Raw genomic sequence first — 17,060 nt, 5'->3', positions numbered from 1 at the left:
TCTAATCTGAATCTGATAAAGGAAGCAGCTTAGTCTGTGCTTTAATGTGGAGCTGCTGTCCACCTCAAAGTCTGATATTATTACTGAGATGGCAGTTTTTTTTAGTTGACGCATTTGACAATCAAATGTGATAATGAACATGTTAATATCATTGGAGGCCATCAAAAGATGTATCTTTGTGGTTATCTCAGTGAATAAGATGCTGAGGAAGAAACAAAATCTCCAGCTCCCCTTTGATCAAGAGACTGTGTCAAATTCTATGTTTCCTTGTATTGCAAGTTCCCCCCATTATTATCTCATTTTCAATAATACAGCAGGAACATAGTTAAAAGGTGGTTACCAAAGAATGAGAAAAGGACAGTACATTAAAAGGGGGCAGATAAAAGAATACTGAGCAGTTAACAATTAATAATCTGTGTGTCTGGATGGGATTTTGTTTATCTGCTGTGTTTGTTTGCTGTTGTTGTTGTGCAGGGAAACCCTGTACTTGCTCCTGGCTGTTATCTCACATATGCTGCTGTGATAAGCTGCTCTCTGCACCCCAAAAAGATAATACTACAACTGGGGGATTCTCTACCCTGCTGCAACATTCAGGTGTGTGTCTGCACATGTAAAATGCAAGAGTGGGGCACGGAGAGAGAATGAGGAAGAAGGATGCCTTGTGGGTATTCTGCACACTTTTACAGTAGGGGAGGGTGCTGGGCACTGTTGCAGTATATGATTTCACTATGCATCAGTTGGGCATGGTAAGATGAGGGATTGTAACAAAAACAACAACCTGGACTATAAAAGAGGCACCATAACCTGAGTGGCCTTCATCCTGCTTCTGCACAAAGACAAAACAATAGGGCTTATTCACAAGTTGTCAAATATTCAGTTCTGTTCTCTTTTTTTTTTCCTCTCCCTCAGTTGTATGTCATAGATTAATAAAGACATTTTAACATTTCTTATAACAACCATACAGGTCAAACAGGGAGGTTTTGCACTAAACAGTAAGTGCAAATCAGACACTGTAACTGCAGTGGAGTGCAGCCCAGTCAATGCACTGAGCCCTGTGGATATATTTTCTGTTTTAATGCATCAAAATGGCTCAGTTCCTTCACTGTCCTTCCACAGCTGCTTCGAGATTACATTACACACAAATAGGAAACTAGCAGCAAACTACAGAATAACATAAAGCTAAATAAATTAAATTTGATCTGGCATGAAAACAGGTAATAAAGCATTTATCCTCACATAACACACAGGGTTTTTATTGCAATACAAACTTGAGTATTTGTTTCAATTGTCATTTTATACTGTACAGGAGAAACTGTGGTGTAAGTGATGTATTGACTTATAAGTGTGCACACAAATGTCACCATGAAAACACAGTGTCCCATATATGTACCCATTTATGAAGGGCTGTGAAAAAATAAATAATCCCAGACCTTTACATTAAAACACAAGGTGGATACCTTTTTATGAGGTTAAATAAATATACATTGTAACATCAATAACATTTCATAGTCATGACAGAATATAAAAAAAATATTACATGGCTTCAGTGTGCTGCGTTAGAAAGGTGTATGTTGGCCGAATAACAGCAGGTGTGTGATGTTGAGGGTCAGGAGGTGCATTTTACAGGAAGTGAGCAGGAACACCAGCCAGTCCAACGTCACTGTTAAAAGCACACACACACACACACACACACACACACACACACACACACACACAGTAAAATATTGTATTTTTGTGATGTTTCAGGGTTGAGTGGAAAGAGGAGGAGAGCAAAGCGGAGATAAAGTAGGTGCATTTCAGTCTCTGTGCACGTCCTAATGCGTCTCTCTCTCTTTCTCTCTCTCTCTCTCTCTCTCTCTCTCCCTCTCTCCTTTACTGTGACTCATCCCTGAGGCCACCCCCACCCAACCACCCCTAGTCTGCTCAAGCTCTACACACACATACCCAACAATCAATCTGTCAACGCTCTGCCTCTCTTTTCTTGTAGTATCCGCTTCAGTCCTCAGCCCTTAATCCTTCTACAAACTTTTTTCATTCATTCTTAACTCTTGTTTTTTCTTCAAGCAAATCCCACCCAAGTCTCTCCCGAGGGATCCTCCAAACCACCATGATGCCGTCAGTTCTTATGCAACCGCAGCCATCGTCGTGGGGTAAATAGCCCTGCAATGCAGCACAGTTATAAAATAGCATCAGCCGCTATGGGGGCTGCAGCTGAGACAAAACGCTGCCACTTCCACCACTGCTGTGTGTTTCCTGCTCTGCACTGGTGCTGCTGAGAAACACTCAGTCAATCAATGTGTAAGTGTTACTCTGTGGCAGACTGGGTTCGTGCCAATAAAGAGGAATGGGTATTTGAATGAATGGCTTTTGTTCATGTTTAAATCAGTGTAACCTGATGGGAGGATTGTTTTTACACCCAATACATCCAACTCACATGGTTCATATGTTCAGACTGTACATGGATGATTTACTCTATATTAAAACACATCTAACTTAACTGAGGTCATCTGGTTATAATACAACATTTCTGACTCAACTGTGCTCTGAACAAATGTGTAATATATATATATAATGGGATATATATATATATATTTCCATTGTTTTCAGTGTTGTTGGTTGTTGTTGGTTGTTGGTTGTTGCCCGGTAGCCAAGTTTCCGGAGTCCTAAGTGCGAAATAAAACTTGCCGAGATAAAACAATTCCACTTCCGACCGGGGTTTAAGAAAATAAATGCCTGACGAACCCTGCCATATTTCAAATGCATAATTATCTCAAGAAGGGATCATTATAATTAGTTATTTAAACACTATTCATGTATGCTGTTGTATCAAACTGATTCCACAGGGAAATTATATTCATGTGAGTCCTACTGTTTTATCCATAGTTCAGTTAGTTTCCCATGGTATGTAACATGCACTGCCAAAATGCATGAAAAAAGATTCAAAGACAAAACTTAAGACAACTTGAAAAAAGTTTTTCTGATCTCACTCGTCCTCAATTGAAAGTCCTAAAGACACAAATCCTAGAGCATGCACTAAGAGACTGATTTTCATTAGCTTGGAGGCACAAATGTAGGAAATATTCATATGCTACACTAACTATGAGTAAACGTAGAAATACTACAGTACTAATTGCTACTTTTTAACTAAATGCCTGATATTTAAACTTTTACTGAAGAAAAAGATGTATGAGCAGGATTAGAGTATCTAAAGCTACGTGTTGTGCAGATTGGCCCCTTTCAGTGTTATATTATTTTATATAATATATTGTTTTATTATTTTATTATTATTGGTGCATTGACATGTAAGCAGCATGTTGTAGATAGGTAAGTTAAGTACAAATACATCAATAAACCCTACACCAAAAAGCAACAGGTTCCATGTGTACCAGTAAAGCCCTTTATCAGCTAACATGTGGTGGACCATCGGGTGTGTCCTGATTTATTACCTGATCATGAGGTTGTAAAGAAAGTCCCTGAGCCAAAATCTAGTTTTAGGAGAATTATTATTTAAGCTAATGCTCTCATTGTGCATATTCCTAAATTAATTTGTGTTTAGTAAAATTACCACACCGTAAACCCGGTGTTTGGTAGTTTTCCAGAAATAATTTACACATTAGACAGGCAGAGAGGAACGATGGCTAATCAATTAACTTTTTGCAGGACAGCTAACCCAGCCTTGCTTGTTTTTTTTCTTCTGGGTGTAAGTTATATTTTAGCTCTATATTTTTCAAATCATTCCATATTTTAAGATGATTTCTTGTGTCCTATTTGTCTCCCCATTTTATTCCATTTGGGGGGATTTTATTGTGAAGGTGCAAACCACTTGACATCCGGTCTCGTTCTCGCAATCCGCCTAAATTGATAATGCAAGCCCCCCTCGTGTGAGTACCCAGATGCTGGAAACGCAAAGCAGAAGGGAGAAGAAACCACCGACAGTTTCAGCATGAGATGAAAACAGCTGCTTTGGATAATTCAAGGTAATTGTCATGACACGGAAATGACCAACAGTGTAATAAAACGACGAGCGTTGATAACTTCGGCTAACGGTGAGAGGTGGGGTTAACCAGCTAACGTTAGCTAACTTTAACTGCGACGCCACTGCGAAAACACTCAGTATGTGAGGATGGTTTTGGGCAACGTGTCCCAACCACTAGCACTATTACAGTAGATTGATGTCAGTATGATGGTGTTAGCAGAGGGGTTTCCTGCCAGGCTTTGTCTGCGGGGGCTAGCTGATACTAGCATAACTTTACAGCCAAAGTCAGACCGCAGTAACGTTAGTTAACGGCAGGTAACGACCGAGTTCGCCCTCTGGTTGTTTGGACACAACGAGCCGAGACACCAAAGTAAAACAATAAACAATACATCAATACGTGCTCACTGGCCCGAGTGCTGCTTTCAGGTGCTTCCCAGAAGCAGCTAAAACTAAACTTGACTTTTGAAACAGTTATGTGGGTCAAAATGGTAGCGAACTGAACCTCTAGCTTACTAACTTTTCCTGCTTCTCAACGGTGCCTTTGTGCTGCAGTGACTGAATAACAAGAGAGGGACGTGTCTTAAGGCATATTTAAATACACTGAATTCATTTTGAATAAAGTTAGCTAGCTACCTACCTGAACAATAAAGCAGTATGTGTTGGGCTAAGTTGACTCCTGGCCACACCAACATCATTATCAGTCAATCCAGTGTAATATAACCAGATGTCGTTTACTTAGAGCAATTGAATGAATGGGTGTGGACAAGAGTCACATCTAAATATTGAGATGTGCAACCGCCAACGTGGTTCCTTATTAAGGACATTAGATGGCAGTATCTAGTCTCCTCAACAGGGATATACATGGCTTCATTTGTATCTGCCATTAATAGAGCTTCAGTTGATTGTAACAATGTAAGGTTATGTTTGTGATGCTTTGTTGTTATCTTAAAGCCATGCCTTTTATAGGTAAAGGGAAGCAGATGTCAATGAAATGTTGCACAAGGAAAGGAAGTGATAACTATACCTACTCCAAGGTAATAGTACTGGAATAATATATAGCTACTTAACAGGGAATTTGGTTTTAAATTCATGGAATAGCTGGGAGCCTAGGATCTCATATGTTGGTTAACAAGTAAGTCTACCCTGTATATGTAGTCAGTGTTTGGTGTTTTATGATCTGAGTCCTTTCTGAACCAGGATGTCACAACTGTGTCGACACTGAGGGTAGTTTACTTAGTCCTCAATCATTTGCATAGCCGGCTTGTTGAGGCGGTGCACAAATTGCCATTCCCTCACGTCGAATACAATATGTGTGCCGATATTCACTTGATGTTACGTGGCTGTGATTATGTCTGTGCTGCAACGTATGGCATCTCCACTGCCCATTCGTTAGGATTACGGCTGTAACTAACGTTTATATTTTAAACTGTAACACTCCTAAGACAGCCCCAATGGAAACCAGCATGTTCAAGGTGGCTGCTTCCAAATTTTCTTCAAAGTCAATGTAAACGCCTTCGCCTAAGGGCAAAACACAAGAATGCTTGCTCACCCCAGGAGGGAGAATTCCCCTCCAGACATGGAAACAGACTTTGTACTTTTAAAGCCCTTGAGGCTGACTTTTTAGCACAAATGCCAGTGTGACTTTTGTTTTGAATGAATAGATTATGCAGCAGTTAGTTAAATGCATTTAATACATGTCTATTTAGAGTCCTTGACTGTACTTTTTTTATTTTTTACTGAAATAAAATAATTTGGGAAAAGAGTACAGCAAAGTTACCTTGAACTCTTTTGGTATAGTGACGAAAGCAGAAGCATGTAGGCCCTTGAACTTCCTAAATAAACAGAGCACCGTAGTAATAGTGAGTCATTGAACCTTCCTGGGAATTGGAGACGTGGCACACCACAGTAGGCTGCATTGTTTTATATGGCTTTGTTATAATTTGACGTCTGACCGTAGCTTTGTATGACCAAAGTGGTTGACTTAGGGTGGCTGAAGAATAAGGCTGCTCTGACCAATAAGTTGAAGGCATGCTGGTGTTGCAGTCTGATTTAGTGCCGAGAGGGTCCTGGGCAGACCAGAGACCCTTCAACTGGAATGACTCTGTGTAGGCTTATCTGTGTTGGTGGAGACAGTAAGCTCAGACAATTCTAATCACATTTTAAAGGTTCGCAGATATCGTTATCCCAAAACCCAAAAATATTGAGATATATTCCCATTCGCCCCCCCTATGCTCTGACAATTGAAGGCTGCTGGGGTTGGGAGTTTTTTTTTAAAAGAGAGAAGAATTTTGTTGGGGGTTTTTTTTTTGTTTTTTTTTTTTTGGGGGGGGGTGGGGGGGGGAGAAAGGGGTTTTTTGTTATCGGGGTTACTATAAAAGTATATGGTCAATATTTTTTTATTTACAGTGGCATAAGCAACACATTTCACTTGGTGCTTCATCAGGCTGTAAAAAGATAAAGCTATAACAAGCCAAAGGTTGAAATAAGGACACACCCCAGTTCATGCTCTAATGAACAATGGAATATGTGTGTGTAAAACTTGAGTTAGTAATAAGTACAGGACAAAACCTCATCAATCCATCCTATGTGAGAAAAATTATAGAAAGCACTCTTGAGCAACGCACAAAGAACAGAGTGCACAAAATTAAACAAAAAGAGAACAAAGAAGGGGAAAAACAAATTAAAAATAGATGTCATTTACTACCTACATCTAGCCTTCAGGCTCATACACTGTATATTCACACAACCAATAGATATTAAATGGAAAAAGCGCAGGGCTATTAATAATCAATTCATCCAAGCTCTATATGGAACACACAGTTTATCAGCAATGCTGGCTACTAATGCAAGCACAGAAAATAAGCCATGAATTATAAACAGTCCAGAAAACCAGCTGCATTTGCAACCGACACGACCTGCACAGAATAACAAAATTACAGCGAACATGTCTAGCAGAGCATACGGTGGCCATCCATACAGACGACCAGACATTTTAGAGAGCCACCTTAGCCTGTGAGTACAATTTCAGTTAAGGGAGTCTTTGACGCGACCATAAGTGACAGCAGTAGATATTATGACAATAAATTATTTTTCAACAAATAAGTTATTCAATTGATGTAAGCCTACACACACTCCTCTTTTGAGCGTCTCTCCGCTATATTCTGGAGTACCTAATCCACATTTATCGTAAACATTTGAAGATATCAGTGACTCAATGAAATCCGTCAATATAGTGCTTTTTATCTAGAAAAACGCAGCTCCCCAGTTTACTGTGTTTGTTTACAGGCCAGTCTTGCCCTATCCAATATGGTGGCCACGTTGACGTATGATCCGGCGGCCAATGCGTTGTCAGTGTTTATATGTCTTTGGGCGAGACGATCTGTGCTGTTTGTCTGGGAGGATGCTACATGCTCGGATGCGAAATGTCCCTGATTGCAGCCGCAGCCGGGCATTCCTGTAGTGCATGGGAAAACCCACCGCTTTGATTGGTACACTCACTAACCCTACCCCTACCCTTACCCCTAGCTGCTGGGTGCTCCGTTTCTACATAAACAATTGATGTATGTGGGCATTCCTGTCATGTGCGACAGGAACGCCCCTCTGTGGCTGCAGTCAGATTCTGCTCGCGTGTTCGTCCATTCCTCCACTCAGCCAATCACAAATCAACCCAGCCTCAGTCTCACGCGGCCCCTCCCCCCAGCTATATGGCTGTGTCACTACCTCTCTATTCCTTTCTCTCTCCCTCTGCTGCCTCCCTCCATTGAGTAATGCAGCTGGGCTAAAGAGGGAAATAAGAAGATAGGGGGTAGATAAAAGGGTTGGGGGAAAAAAAGAGAGTGTGATTTTAGCTGAGATTTCACAGAGGCGTCGGATGGAAAAGCATCCGGGTCCTTTATGCGTAAACCCTCATGTGAGTCAGATGCCTTTTTTTTTTTTTTTTTTTTTTTCATTTTTATATTCATATCTTTCTTTTCTTTCTCACGGTCTATCATTGCCTCTCTTTTATTGTGTCAGTACAGGATCTGTGTCTTCCTCCGTTGCAGATTTATTCATCCCCGCCTTTGCTTTCTGCATGTTTCCCTGCCCCCATGACATTGGCTGCTGATGCTGTCTTGTGATGCTTGAGTAGAAGTCATGGTGTGCTGAATTAGATTCAGGGTAAATCACAGGATTTAGTCCTAGAGGCTTTTTTGTGTGACACATGAGAGCTTTGACTGGGTCACAGATAATGAAGTAACTTGTGTTTAGTTGCCATTCAGTTGGTGCTGTCACACCTTTATAATTTTGCTGCTGCTGTAGATTTGAGACTATTTTAAAGGACTACCCAAATACTGTGAGTATTTATGTCTGATTATAACTTATACAGTTAGCACAACTAAGGTGATGATGAAGATGATTAACAGCATCAAATAAACATTTAACAATGATGATTAACAAAAGTAATGATTTTACAGAACTAAAACTAAACAGCAGTGCTTCTTTGAGGAAAACATCAGCCCTCACACTTAATGAAAAGAAGGCAGACACAACGAGGTGTAACTGTCAGCAACATTTGAACCATAATGGTTCTTAAAGGTGTCTGAGTAAATACGATGTGGAAGCAGATGGGAAGACGTTATGAAGCCCAACATGCACAAGCCCAGTCATAAATCACTTCTGTGTTTGCACTCAAAATTATTGATTAATTATTGAACTGAAGAAAGAAAAGAAAAAGAGATCAGATTGAGTGGGCAGGCTAGTGTTGACTGATGACTTGAGATAGTATGTAAACAAACTTCTGTTAAATGCAACGAAGCGTAGTTTTTTTCTGGTTTGAAAAATGTAATATTTCAGGAAATATTGCTTCATGTTGTATCTCTTCTCTTTAGCATTTGGCGGTCTGTGTTACTGTTTTCAACACACAGTTGTCACAGAAACATTACTAGGTCCAACCCAGAAACATTGCCATCACGACTGCTTATTTGAGCATGAGACCAACATGTTAAATTGACACTCATTACCTCTACTACTTACTACTCAGTGTCTACATATGTCAGCTTTAACTTGGAGATGAGGAAACTTAACTTGTGTCTTGATGAGTGTATGGACGCTGACCCACACAATTTGGAAGTAACTGCAAAGTCTGTATCCTTCATCTCTAGTGTCATTGTGCAGATTCCTCCTGCTTACCTTGAATGTTATTCATTCATCAGTAATGACAGTTAAGTTTGACAGCAGTGAACAGCATTCAGGCGTTTTTGATCAGTTTTGATACCCTTTGTTGACGACAACAGGTGTCCCAACAAACCTGTTCATGAGTTTCAAAAAGTGGGACATGTCACGGACATGAGTCCAAGCTATGTGATGGCAAAAAAAAAACTGTCCTTACCTCTTTGTCACGTATGGCAGCATTTTTTAAGCAACTACCGTAGCACAGTCTTTTTAAAAGAGGGAGGCTTTTTTTAGTGGAATTGTTCTTTGCTCTTCTTTGTTAACGGCCTGAATAAAGGGAGTTTGTGACAGTAGCGTTGAGTCCAATCATGGATGACTTGAATAAAACTTTACAGAAAGACAAGATCATATTTTGTATGCTTTATGTAACAAACAGCCACCACAGAAGCAAATAATGGCAAGCACTGAGAACAACAAGGCACTTGTCTTTGCTGTTATAACAGCATTTATGTAGAGATGGACAGGCAGCGTGGCCTGAGGTAAGTGATGGATCACGCCATGGAAAACATGATGGAATTTCACATTCGTGCCACAGTGGGAACCCTGTTTTTTTTTTTTCTTTTAATCTTTGTTTGTTAGCTCATTCTGATGTCAATGACCCCGCCATTCCTATTCCCAGAAGCAAAGTGAAATGCAGCTCAGTCAGTGGAAATGCAGCTCAGTCAGTGGCTAAATCTATCCTCCAGGAGTTTGTAACTTCCAAGCACTCAATCCGCTCTGGAATTTGAGATCCCTGTGATTTACGAAATTGGCTCAAATACAGTAACTCTGTATGTCATCCGGAAATGACACCTGAAAGGTGGTGTTGTCTTTTATTTAAGAACTAGACTTGAATGCTAAAATGGGAAAGTTCAGCTGTCATGATGCATTCACAGCAGCAGATGGCAGCACGTATTTGTGAAATCAGGATTCTCTTTTGAATGGAGGAAGCCTTCATCACTCAAAACTTCAACACCAGTTACAGTTAGACATAGTTGGATGAGTGTGTCTATTTACAGACGATATATCTGGAAAAAATGTGTCAGCATGTGTTCTTTATGTAAAATACAAAACATTTTTAGTGTAGTTTCGTTGTGTATTTTTTTCTGCAGCATCTGAATATTTGGAAGGCCCAAATGAGAATGACCTGTGGGTGGGTTAGGGTATTTAGGGTAAATAATGGTTAATATTGTGGTTTACAAACTCATTACTGGATCTCACCCTCTTATTTGTTCTTGTTTTCTAGGAGCTTTACTTTGTAAGAACACAAAGGAGCCGAGGAAAGATGGACAAGAAAAGGACAGAAAACCAGAATCTGGTATGATTTTAATTCTATATGATGAGTTTATGTTGAACATTATCATTTTCTAGCTGTTGAGAAGCAGAGAAAATACATGAAGATGGTAACATTATCTTAATAATAAATAATTATATTAATAATTATCTTTATCTTTTAACTTTGTGTTTCTGTGTTTCAACTAATGTGTGTTTGTGTGTATGTTTGGTGGTTACTCCTTTTTATGTAGTGTGAGAAGAGGTTGAGGGTGTGCGTGGCAACCTGCAACAGAGCGGACTACTCCAAGCTGGCCCCCATCATGTTTGGTATCAAATCCCACCCTGAAGAGTTTGACCTGGAAGTCGTGGTGCTTGGCTCACATCTCATTGATGATTACGGGTAAGGCAAAGCGGCTTCTAGAAAAGCTTGTTGCAGACGTCCCAAAGTGAGCTAGTGTATGGATATTATAAACACACTATAATCCATACTCGCCTACCACAGTCTATTTGGGTTCAGATTTGCATTCATTATGAAACTATTTATCCTTCATTCAAATTTCCCCTTAACTAATTAATTAATTCTGTCCCACTCTGCAGGAACACTTTTCGTATGATCGAGCAGGATGACTTTGACATCGGCTCCAAGCTCCACACCATTGTGAGAGGAGAGGATGAGGCAGCCATGGTGGAGAGTGTTGGGCTGGCGCTTGTGAAACTCCCTGATGTCCTACAGAGGCTGCGCCCTGACATCCTGGTCATCCACGGTGACCGTTTCGACGCGCTAGCTCTAGCAACTGCCGCAGCACTGATGAATATTAGAATACTTCACGTGGAGGGAGGAGAGGTGAGGAGGCAGGGCTCGAGCATGTATTATTTTATGTTGCACTACAGAGTATGTCTGCTATTGTACTTTATACAGTGTAGGTGGTTATACCTTTTCTTTTTTAAATAACCTTTTTAAAGTGGCACAGAATACAACAATGGAAGCAAACACATATTGCCCAACATCTTTAGTCTTGCCCACCTGACTCCCCTGTCCGTAGGACTTTCTGGTGTGCAAGACTTTGTAGTACTTTTTGTAGTATTTTTTTTTTTACCAAATGACAAATACACGAACATCTCTTCTCTCCTGTCCTGCTATTGCCAGGTGAGTGGTACAATCGATGACTCAATCCGCCATGCCATCAGTAAACTGGCCCATTACCACGCGTGCTGCACACGCATGGCAGAGCAGCACCTCATCGCCATGTGTGAGGACCACTCTCGCATTCTGCTGGCTGGCTGCCCTTCATATGATAAGCTGCTGTCAACGCATCACAGAGAGGACTACATGGATATTATCAAGAGCTGGCTGGGTGCGTGGAGATACTGTCAGGGGACAGAAATATAATGTGAGACATCAGAGTATATTTGTATGTTGTGTGTTTTTTATTCATGTTGCAGGTGACAAGGTGCAGGAGTATGACTACATAGTGGCTTTGCAGCACCCAGTTACCACTGACATCCAGAAGTCCATTAAGATATATGAGCTGATGTTGGATGCCCTGCTCTCCTTCAACAAAAAGACCCTCATCCTCTTCCCTAACATTGATGCCGGTTTGTTTCACAATTGCTTTAGTTCCTTCCTGTTTCTCCAGGCTCTGTTGTCCTCTATATGTGAGTGTTTTGTTAGTAGTAGTAAGTAAAACTGGGATCACAAGAGTTGGGGCATTTTGGGATTCTTTAGATGGTTGTATAGTTGATTGAATAAATGCATCTGTGTCACTTGAACCCTCCCCTACTATGTAAACAGGAAGTAAAGAGATGGTGCGTGTGATGCGAAAGAAGGGTATCGAGCAGCACCCCAACTTCCGGGCAGTGAAGCACATTCCCTTTGAGCAGTTCATCCAGCTTGTGTGCCGCGCCGGCTGCATGATCGGAAACAGCAGCTGTGGGGTACGAGAAGCCGGTGCCTTTGGTACGCCTGTCATTAACCTGGGAACAAGGCAAACTGGCAGAGAAACAGGTAGGACAGAAAACAAGATCATATTTACGAGCTGCCTTTGTCATAGTTGTTTTTGATTTCTCCACTTGAAGAATCTGCCTCAGATTTATTCACTTAACAACTAATGACATTTCCCTCACTGCCAGGTGAAAATGTTCTACATGTCAGAGATGCCGACACGCAGAATAAGATCTACCACGCTCTGGAGCTGCAGTTTGGAAAGCGATACCCCTGGTATGACCAGTGTTCTCCCTGTCCATCTCACTGGGTCTTTGTCCTCCCAGTTTTCCAGAAAAGTTTTAGTTGCTGTGTTTTAGTATAACATATTTTTTTCTGCCACATTTTGACAATTTAAGAGACAGCAGAATATGATTTAGGTTACATAAATCTACAATGAACACAGGAAATAATTTTGCATCTGGTTTTGCTTATTGGACTTTATTACTATGATATTATTTACTGTAATTACTGTCACAATAAAGTTGGCATCTATATTTGCCTCTAAAACTTTCATTAAAGAAATTAAATATAAAAGATAATAAGGATATGAAAGGTGTCCAGTCTTCCTTAAAAGACGACAGCTATATTACTTTTCTAAATGGGCTACCTGTCTTGCAGATTTTCTTCATTAGCCTTAAAAAAGTGTTTAAAAATCAAAGCCTCTGTCTAATACACAGGATGTATTCTGGTCTGAAATAAAGGTAAACAGTTGTTTGTGATAATGGATCACCAATAGACTTTGTCCGTTATGTCCATTGAGGTGTGATTATTAGTGTAACACTGTTGTAGCCTGCAGAGGTCTTTGTAACAATGATGATCTGCCTCTAGTCGATCACGGAAATGTTAAATTTAAGTGCAGAATTGAGGCCTGTTATTACTTAGAAGCCATGTATCCATGTTTGCACCGTACAGATCCTAAAATGTGTTTTTAAAAAGAAGATGAATGATATACTCGGGTACATTTCTGTTTCCCCTCAGTTCTAAGATTTACGGTGATGGCAACGCAGTACCTCGTATTATCAAGTTTTTACGTACTATTGACCTGGATGAGCCCCTCCAGAAGACTTTCTGCTTCCCCCCGGTGAAAGATTCCATCTCCCAGGACATCGATCACATCTTGGAGACACAGAGCGCCCTGGCTGTTGACCTTGGAGGGACCAACCTGAGAGTGGCCATCGTCTGCATGAGGGTAGGCTGCATAGACTTTGTAGTCCTTCTGACGTAGAAGTCACTGGATTTTTATGAGCCTAAAATATTCATCTTCACTTTTCTTTCTACTTCACTTCTCTGTCTCTCCCCCCTTAACTACCTCCCTCTCCGTCCAGGGTAACATAGTGAAGAAGTACACTCAGCCCAATCCAAAGACCTACGAGGCCAGGATGCAGCTCTTACTAAAGATGTGTGTAGATGCCATGCGGGATGCAGTCGGCCTCAACTGTAGAATACTTGGTGTTGGTATGAAGAAAAGCAGTCACATTCCGTAATGAAGTACCGTTATTATGCTAGCAAAGATGTTATAGAGCCATCATCTAATAGCTCTCGCCTTTCATCTTAGGAGTGTCTACAGGCGGACGTGTAAACCCACAAGAGGGGGTGGTCCTACACTCAACAAAGCTGATCCAGGAGTGGTCCTCAGTGGACTTGAGAACGCCCATCTCCGATGCCCTGCACCTACCCGTCTGGGTCGACAATGATGGCAACTGTGCTGCGTTGGCTGAGAGGAAGTTTGGCCACGGCAAGGGAGTGGAGAACTTTGTCACTGTCATCACAGGAACAGGTGAGAAGTTGGGATTTTCCTTCATACAATCATATAGTCCTTCATTATCAGTGTATTACCAGTGTTGGTGCAAGTAATAACATTTAATGAAACTGTCATAATCCAAGTTATTTAAAAAAAAAAAAAAAAAAAAGGCTGTGGTTTAGAAGGAAATCTTTTAAAATTTCTACTAAACTTTTTGTGCAGTTTCACATAATGGGTAGATCATTGTAGATTATCACAGTGCTTTTCTGTCGCTATTCAAATCGCTGTCTGAAAATTTAACTGTATCATGAATTGAAGAAAATTGTGATCATAATCGCCTTATTTGAAAGTGATTGATATGCCTGTACCGAACAGACAAACCAAACACTGGCTGTAGAGAGGGCCTTTCGAGTTTATGGCAGCCACTGTAGTTTCATACTTTGTTGAGCTGAGAGGTTCACACACCGACAATCTGAGGATGTAAATACTTTGAGTCTGTTTGTAGGTATTGGAGGAGGGATTATCCATCACAATGAGTTGGTCTATGGCACTACCTTCTGCGCTGCAGAGCTTGGGCACATCATGGTTTCATTAGAAGGCCCGGAGTGTTCGTGTGGCAGCAGAGGATGCATAGAGGCCTACGCGTCCGGCATGGCTCTGCAGAGAGAGGCCAAAAGGCTGCATGACGGTGAGTGTTTGTTTTATTTTGTATAAAGCTTCAATGACAGCCATAAGATTCAGAGAGCAGCTGAGAAAGGTGTTTCTTTGAAAACATGGTGTGTGTAAACCCTGAAAACAACTTTAAGTTTTGTTTGCCTGATGACATAATGTATGTTCATAAAGGTATAGTTCACCCAAAAATGTTATGTTCACATAATGTGCATGGGTGACATAGGCATCACCATAATGAAGAGCCTGAATGTTTTCAGACTCTCACCAAGTGAGTGACTTCACTGAAACAACAAGGAGTAGATAATGACTGATTGTTATTGAAGTGGTCTTCAGTGGTCTGGAATTTATGACTTTAACTTGAAAATCTAGCAGGATGGAGAAAAGCTGGCCAAGTGGTAATGACAAATTAATTAAATGTAACTCTTTACCACATCTCAAAGGGCTTCACACCATCATTCATTATTTACATACATACATCTGACCTGTGTGCTTTATGTGTCTGTCAGAGGACCTGCTGAAGGTGGAGGGGATGGAAATGAAGCTTTCAGAGCCAATCACCGCTGGCCACCTCATCAACGCAGCAAGACTGGGGAACTCCAAAGCCGATGCTGTTCTGAACAAAGGTCAGTGCACAAAGCAAGCACACACTTCAAACCCAAACTAAACTGCGTTTAATTACATAACTGGTTATATAACCTGCTGTCTGTCTTCTTCCATTCTCCACAGCCTCCACAGCACTAGGTGTGGGTATTGTTAACATCCTCCACATAGTGAACCCTACGCTGGTGATTCTGTCTGGAGTCCTGGCCTCTTACTACCAGGCCCCCGTGCAGCGTATCATCTCTGAGAGAGCGCTCTTCTCTGCCCAGAGCATCAAGGTTCTCACATCAGAGTTGGAGGAACCTGCTTTACTTGGAGCAGCTAGTATGGTGTTAGACTATGCAACCAGAAGGATTTATTGAAAGACATAGTCCTGATTTACTTAGGACTGCTACCGACAAGATGACTGCCAAACTTAAAGTAGTACCTGTGCTGCCCAGATAGATATATAAGCATATCTAGGGGATATATTTTGAAGGCTGGGGTGAAAGACAATGCATTCAAACCATCATGTGTTTAGTTTTATTAATTGTTGATGGCTACAATGAAGGTAGTTTTGTTTGTGGTGTCCACAAAAATACAAATTCTCCAGCCTGTGAGGTAACTGGCAAGTTAATGTTACATTTCCATGTTTTGTTATAAATTAAATTATTGAAGGTATTTTGGGGCACTGCTTTAAGATGATGGTTTGTTTAGTTGGTGGTCCTGAAGGCTTTAGGGGTCATAAATAGTGAAAACAATATGCTGTATTGACTTATGTTGACAATAATGCAATGTTAAGACAGCAACTGCTTTAGTCTAATAGCTGCTACAATATTATGAGGGCCAGAGGGGGAATCTTTTTCCTGAATCAGATGTTTTTTTTACATGTCATTACCACGGACCTTATGAAGATTTGAACTGATTTTGAAGCAGTTTTTCTTCATGCCTTCCGAAGACATATTTGATCTAATAAAATATGTTTGTATGTACTATTACATACTGTATTGTACATTACATGCTAATTTCTTTGTATTTCTTTTTGGTTTATGTCCAAATATATACACAGTTTTGTTTTAGATATACACAAAAAGTCAAGCGAGGATATGGATGTTCTGTAGAGACCAAAAGTAGTTTTCCCATAACAGAGTTTACTTTTAACAGTGACTTCAACATTTCTCAGTGTTCAATCATATATGCCTCCTGGATGTTTAAACTGAATGAAGTAGCACATAACAATGTTCATGGAAAAAAGGACTGTAAATGGGACTTCTATGTTGAACCTACAACAAAATTGCAGTATCTGAATCTTCCACTATAGTCCCTACTGCTAAATTTAAAGTCAGTCTGTTGTCAACCCAGTCCATTTGATATTATAATAAATGTTCCTCACCATTATTTTAATGATATGATTTTTTTTATGCCTGAATTATAATCATAAAAGATTGGATTACAAAAATAAAAAAAGATTCTGAGGGGTTTTTTTTTCTTTTTTTATTCATTAATTCCCATCAATAAGTTATCTTGAGTGTTAACTCAGTTCATATTGCAGGGAAATTAGGATCCAGGTCATCGTCAAGTCCTACATTTAAGGCCCAAGTCATATGATATGTTGAAGTACTTTGTGAGACACACCTTTGTTT

At 40.4% G+C, this 17,060-nt stretch overlaps 1 protein-coding gene and 1 long non-coding RNA gene across 3 annotated transcripts; one reads left to right on the top strand and one right to left on the bottom strand.

Annotated features, from left to right (window-relative positions):
• Window positions 1–1,237: 1,237 nt before the first annotated feature.
• Window positions 1,238–4,763, bottom strand: LOC127354890 (uncharacterized). Its single transcript, XR_007881638.1, has 2 exons — window positions 4,614–4,763; window positions 1,238–1,660 (listed from the first exon to the last, which is right to left on the bottom strand). It is a non-coding gene; the product is annotated as an uncharacterized LOC127354890 (long non-coding RNA).
• gne (glucosamine (UDP-N-acetyl)-2-epimerase/N-acetylmannosamine kinase) lies at window positions 3,821–16,897 on the top strand. 2 transcript variants are annotated; one of them, XM_051385164.1, is made up of 14 exons: window positions 3,821–3,977; window positions 10,413–10,484; window positions 10,693–10,841; window positions 11,039–11,285; window positions 11,589–11,796; window positions 11,885–12,037; window positions 12,234–12,446; window positions 12,572–12,659; window positions 13,404–13,614; window positions 13,751–13,880; window positions 13,981–14,202; window positions 14,672–14,854; window positions 15,345–15,461; window positions 15,565–16,897. In XM_051385164.1, the coding sequence occupies exons 2-14, from the start codon at window positions 10,452–10,454 to the stop codon at window positions 15,798–15,800; spliced, it is 2,190 nt and encodes a 729-aa protein (XP_051241124.1). In that variant the 5' UTR covers window positions 3,821–3,977; window positions 10,413–10,451; the 3' UTR covers window positions 15,801–16,897. The 2 variants fall into 2 exon arrangements, with proteins under 2 accessions (XP_051241124.1, XP_051241122.1); XM_051385162.1 differs by lacking the exon at window positions 3,821–3,977 and adding an exon at window positions 7,721–7,886.
• Window positions 16,898–17,060: the final 163 nt, after the last annotated feature.

This window comes from Dicentrarchus labrax, unplaced genomic scaffold (genome assembly GCF_905237075.1).
Source record: "Dicentrarchus labrax unplaced genomic scaffold, dlabrax2021, whole genome shotgun sequence".
NCBI classification, from domain to species: Eukaryota; Metazoa; Chordata; class Actinopteri; family Moronidae; genus Dicentrarchus; species Dicentrarchus labrax.
Note: the sequence above shows the minus strand (reverse complement) of the source record. Positions and strands in the feature narration are given on the sequence as shown.